General features: G+C 39.0%; 1 protein-coding gene across 1 annotated transcript; it reads left to right on the top strand.

Annotated features, from left to right (window-relative positions):
• The first annotated feature begins 880 nt into the window (after positions 1-880).
• Positions 881-1837, top strand: LOC144613041 (olfactory receptor 8C8-like). The gene has a single exon (XM_078433932.2). The coding sequence runs from the start codon at positions 908-910 to the stop codon at positions 1835-1837; it is 930 nt and encodes a 309-aa protein (XP_078290058.2). The 5' UTR covers positions 881-907.
• The last annotated feature ends 4177 nt before the right edge of the window (positions 1838-6014 follow it).

Here is a 6014-nt window from a genome sequence, read left to right as displayed (position 1 = left end):
ATTCACAATATTAGCCCGCTGATGATTTGGAGACATAAAGTTGATGCATTTGCCTTGCCCCAAAGATATTTTATGCAAATCCACAAACAAGGGATATTGGCTTCTCCATTTTCAGAGGCTTTGTCTCCTTCAGGAAAGTGAAAGGAAAACACTTAAGTGTCTAGCAGTAGTGAGGTCTCCAGGCAGAAGGAAGTTGGGCAGCTGAGTCTTTCTGTTCTCATGTTTTCATTCTCACAGCTGCAGCAGTAAAGAGGTGTGGGGAGACCACCTGTCCTTCCTGAACAATTTATTGTGATTTTGAGGTAAGACTGGATGAAGGGAATGGGTAGGAGATGTTCAGGACGATAGGGGAATTCAAATTCCTCCAGTTACTATGTGTGTGATCTTGGACAAGTTACTTAACCTCTCTGAGCCTTTTTACCTCTTAGCACTTTCATTAAGCCAGGTACTGAGTTTCTGAAAGGTAAAAGGGAGACAGTGGGTTGAACAGTGGGTGCAGTGGGTATCATAGTGACTTTACTGTCTCAGAGCCTCAAGAATATTCATAGGAAGTGGTCCCATGTCCAACTGTCGGCTCCTTTGTTCTCTGTCTGTATGGCCTTGACCAGCCTATTCATCTCTTCAAGATATTGCTTTCACATGTGACCATCACTTCATCCTGGTTTGTGTCAGTCCAGGGGAGGTTAGGAGTTATGGGTGAGATCTGAAAACATGGAAGAAAAGGACAAATGAGAAAAGAAAAGTTAAAGGTGGAGAATCCTTGCCCTGGCTCTTCTTCCAGGGTGCTGTCCCTACAGCCAGACTCAAGCTCCCGTAGAACAAAGCCTTATTCTAGAAACAAAGGATCTGAATCCTGTCCTGATGTGACACCTCTCTCCTTTTCTCACAGATCACACCCTGGCAGGTAATGGCTATGGAAAATGACTCTTCAGTGACAGAGTTCATCCTGGTAGGATTTACAGACCGACCTCAGCTCCAGTTACCCCTTTTCTTTCTCTTTTTACTGAACTATATGGTCACTATGGTAGGAAATTTGAGCCTAGTTAATCTAATATGCCTGAATTCTCACCTGCACACTCCCATGTACTTTTTCATCTTCAACTTATCCTTCATAGATTTCTGCCACTCTTTGGTCATTACCCCTAAAATGCTGATGAGCTTTGTCTCAGAGAAGAACATCATTTCCTTTACAGAATGCATGACTCAGCTGTTTTTCTTCTGTTTCTTTGTGCATTCTGAGTGCTATGTGTTGACAGCCATGGCCTATGATCGCTATGTGGCCATCTGTAAACCTCTGGTGTACACGGTCACCATGTCCCCTCAGGTCTGTTCTCTGCTGATGTTTGGTTCTTACGTGATGGGGTTTGCTGGTGCCATGATCCACACAGGGGACATGGTCAGATTGTCCTTTTGTGATTCTAACATCATCAACCATTACATGTGTGACATCTTCCCCCTCCTCCAGCTCTCCTGCAGTGGCACCTATGCCAGTGAGTTGCTGAATTCCATTATTGTGAGCACAGTTGTCATAATATCCGGCTTCATTATTTTCATTTCTTATGCTTTGGTCCTGTCCAATGTCCTCTACGTCTCATCAGCTCAGGGTTGGCCCAAAGCCTTCAGCACCTGTGGCTCCCACATAGTAACTGTGGGTCTGTTCTATGGGTCTGGGTTGTTCACACATCTCAAGACCTCTCCTTCTGATTCTGTGGACCAGGGGAAGTTCTCAGTATTTTACACCAATGTAATACCCATGTTGAACCCCCTCATCTATAGTCTAAGGAACAAGGATGTCAAATGTGCTCTGAAAAAAACCCTGAAGAGAATTGCAAACTAAGCAGAATCAATGTTTCTGAGTTGTTGGTGTGTGTTGTTTCTGAGTTGTTGTGTGTGTGTGTGTGTGTGTGTGTGCACATGTCCTCATAATTTTTTTCGGAACAAGTTTTTTTTGTTTTAAATACTTAATCCTCTGTAAGCATGTCAATTAAACGTGCAAACATTATTGAATTTCAGGGTTACTCTCAGTCCCATACTGACTTGAACTTTATTCTTAACATCATGTTCTAAGACTCAGCCCAATCCATACTTCCTTTTTAAACCACCTCCCACTTTGCTTCTTTCTATGTACTTTTCATATATAAGTAAACATTATAGCGGTATGCTCTCTGATTAGGTCACCCCTCTTTGTTTTCCCTAAAAACAATTGCATATGGCCCTTCTGTTTTTCAGCATTTGGGGAATGTTTACTGTGTAAGTTATAAATTTCCCTGAATTTCAGAGTTCTTTTTATCCTGGTTTCTATACTGGATTTCCTAACCCACAGAGGAGATAGAAAAAGATTCCTTGTTGAGCTTTTGGTTTTTAAAAATGTTTATTCCTGAGGATGGCTAAGAATGGGTGAGGCTCACCAACCTTCCCACCTTCTTCAAACCCACCAGTGATAAAAATTACAGACATTTCTTTAGAAACATGGGTATGTTTCATAACATTGAGAAAATGGTTTGATATAATAGAGAGAAGGTTGCCACTGCCCTGGCTGCTGGTCAGCTTTTTTCTCCTAATATTTTCATAATTCTTAAAAAATATTTTGACCATATTGAATGAAACAGAATTCATAGCTTAAGGAGTGTCCTTGGCCACAAAATAAAGTGTCAGGTTCAACATAAGGCTTCTCTGCCCAGATGCACAAAAAGAATTCCCCTTTGCAAAGGTTGGAAGCCCTTCTTATTCTGTTCAAGACCTACAAACAAGAATGAGCAGACCCTTCCCATGGAGGGCTTCATGCTTTCAATTTGTAACTTTCACTTTGGAGGAGACAGAATTAACATTTATGGAGTTCTTAAAAAGAGTTGTCTCTTTTCAAATGCTATCATAATCCAAGTCTTAGTGCCCTGTTTTATAGATGGAGAAACTGAGATTCAGAGATTCAGTTCAATTAGTTCAGAGCAGAACCCAGACTTCTACCTAAGTCATCTAACAACAAACCCTGTATTCTTTCCATATTATCATTTTGCCTCTCAGGGTGGAATTGAAGGAGAAAGATAGGAAGTATAAGAAAAGGGAGATGAAAATCTGGAGAATTATTTTAGAATCAGCTAGAAAGGGTAGGAATGACACCCTTAGCCAAAAATCCCTATAGTGGAAGAATGGTCCATTAAGGCTTTAGCACCAAGCTGGAGAAATGCTTATGCTTCTAGAAATATTTAATATGAATTTTTATGATTTTATAGCATAATATTGATGAGGCATGACTGAATCTCTGTAAATACTTTCAAAATGAGACAACTAATTACAATAGTTTACATTTGAAAAAAGGGAAAAATGTAGTGTTTTCATACTACAAAATATCAAAAATTGAGCTCTACCAAATTTCTTGTTTTGTGTGAATACAGAGATACAATACTAATTTATTTTCCTTAATGATTCTCAGTGGGGCCAAAGAAAGACACTCCATACATGCTATATCAGTGACTATGGTATGCTCAACAAAGTTTCAGTAATATCTGTGAGATATTTATGCTTAGTCAAAGGGATTGCAAGTATTAGCTTATAAGTACCACAAAAAAAAGAAAGAAAAAAAAGAATAAGTATGACATATGTTAATACCAGTTAGAAATTGAGAAAAATGAACCTAATTAATTTAAGTTGATTTAATCTGACTTGTTATAATAGCATTGGATATAAGATATTTATAAATATAGATGATATAGATATAGATATAGATATAGATATAGATATAGATATAGATATAGATATAGATATAGATATATCAGACTGTCATGATTTTGTTTATATCTCTGTCTAATCAAATAGAATTTGACCACCTAATCTTCTTTCTTTCTCCTATGCGTGGTTAGACTAAAATCTGGCAAAATAAATATTTATGTAATTAAATTTACATAGCTATCTGATATGAATTTTTCTCTAAGGCAAATTAAAAGGTTATGTTAATAAAAACTTTCATTTTTTTTCCATAGAATTAGTTTTCTCTAAACCCATGGCTGTAAATCTTCAAGACCAGAAAAAAAGAGTCTGGTTTGATACAATGGAAAGAAATGCCATTCTTTCTGTTATAACACACGTGTCTTTCAAACTGGCTAATGTTCTAGGTAACCAGCACTCCCCACTTGCAAAATAACTTGTTTCTCCTGAAGTACTTAGAGCTCCTTTGAAACAAAAAAAGGAACTGTTTCATTGGATTACAGCACAAATTAGGAAAAGCATGCAATTTTACCTTCAGAAAAAAATGAAATAGGGTTTTGTTGTACTATTTATTATATATGTGAAATTTAAAACCTGTCTCCAAAATGCAACCTATGTCTATGTCAGTAGGAGCTAACAATAGCAAGTGAATAAATTAGCTGTGTATGCAAAGTGGCTGTGGAATTTTTATATCACGAAAATTCATCATGGTAGATAAAATTTTGTCTCAGGGTGGCAGCAGAAACACAGTATGGACATCTGTGCTGTTTTCCACAGTCCTTAGGCCTGGCTTGAACCATGGTAAAAATTGATTGCATTTTAGTGTCCTCATTAGGACTGGCAGTTACCTTGCCCTAAATCCTAGGCTATTTGAATGCTAGGTATCAGATACCACACCAGGAAAGCAATGTCATTATTGGCTTTACCAATAATGAGTCCTCTTTCATGTAACACCAACCTCATTTGCTACAGTTATGGGTTTTTGCCACTAAAAGCTGTTAGAGGTAAGTTACATACAAATTTTGCTTCTATTCAAAACTATAAGTTATTCTGGGGTGCCTGGTTGGCTCAGTTCATTAAGCGTCCGACGTTGGCTCAGGTCATGATCTTGCAGTTTGTGGGTTCAAGCCCTGCGTCAGGCTCTGTGCTGATAGTTCAGAGCCTGGAGCCTGCTTTGGATTCTGTGTCTCCCTTGCTCTCTGCCCCTCCCCCGGTTGTGCTCTATCTCTCTCCCTCTCTCTCAAAAATAAATAAGCATTAAAAAAAATATTTTTAAACTATAGAGAAGACAGGATCGAAAGGACTTAGTTTACCTAGATTATCTAATTTAGGCTACATCCCAACCATATTCTCAGGATATTTGGTGATAATATCATCATGGCACGTTGGTACCAGGCTAAATTCAACATAATGTTAATTTCACTCACTATGGACTCTGGAACCTACAACATTTGTTTAGGATTAAAAGTAGAATGAATAAAAGAGAATTAATCAATAAGGCAGCATGTGCCAGATAATGCTCATTGTCTTTGAGCTCTATACTCTTCTCTCTCCTTTGTATCTCCAAGGTTAGAAACCTGCTGCCTGCATATCAGAAACACTCCCACAATCTTTTTTTTTTAATGTTTATTTATTTTTGAGAGATAGAGACATCATGAGCAGGAGAGGGCAGAGAGACAGAGGGAAGCCCAGAATATGAAGCAGGCTCCAGGCTCTAAGCTGTCAGCACAGAGCCCGACGCGGAGCTCGAAACCACGAGCCATGAGATCATGACCTGGGCCAAAGTCGGACGCTCAACCAACTGAGCCACCCAGGTGCCCCACTCCCACAATCTTGATACAGCAATGAATAATTTTTCCCTTGTCTTTTAAGAGCTTTAAGTCTATACTAGAGTCTGACAAGCAGTTTTACACTTACAGTGAGGACAACAGGTACAATAGTGCCCAGCCATATGAAATTGGTTTAGGAGGCTGGAAGATTTAATAGAGAAAGTAATGTTTAAAAGAAAACAGAGGAAGGACATGAGTTAACTGAACAAAGACAGAAATGAGCATTGTCTGATGAGAAGGCAGGTGGGAGCGTGGCAGGGAGGATGTATTCTAGAAGAACAGTATGAGGAAAGGGCCAAAGGTGATAGAGCATGACGCATTCCAGGAGGAGCCCAAGCATGCAAATGGAAGCGTACATGGTGATTACAAATTAGGGCTGTAAAGAAATACAGCAAAATGTTAAATACTGGCTGATTCTGGGTGATGTCTAAGGTGTGGCCTGGGATCTACAGTGAGGATTTAGTCAATCTAAGCAGAGGCTGG

The sequence above is a fragment of the Panthera onca genome, chromosome D1 (assembly GCF_046562875.1).
Source record: "Panthera onca isolate mPanOnc1 chromosome D1, mPanOnc1 haplotype 2, whole genome shotgun sequence".
Taxonomy (NCBI): Eukaryota; Metazoa; Chordata; class Mammalia; order Carnivora; family Felidae; genus Panthera; species Panthera onca.
The sequence above is the reverse complement of the archived record's forward strand: the minus strand, read 5'-3'. Positions and strand labels throughout refer to the sequence as shown.

Coding starts and splice junctions, on each gene's coding strand:
- LOC144613041 (XM_078433932.2), top strand. CDS start 908: ATGGCTATGGAAAATGACTCTTCAGTGACAGAGTTCATCCTGGTAGGA.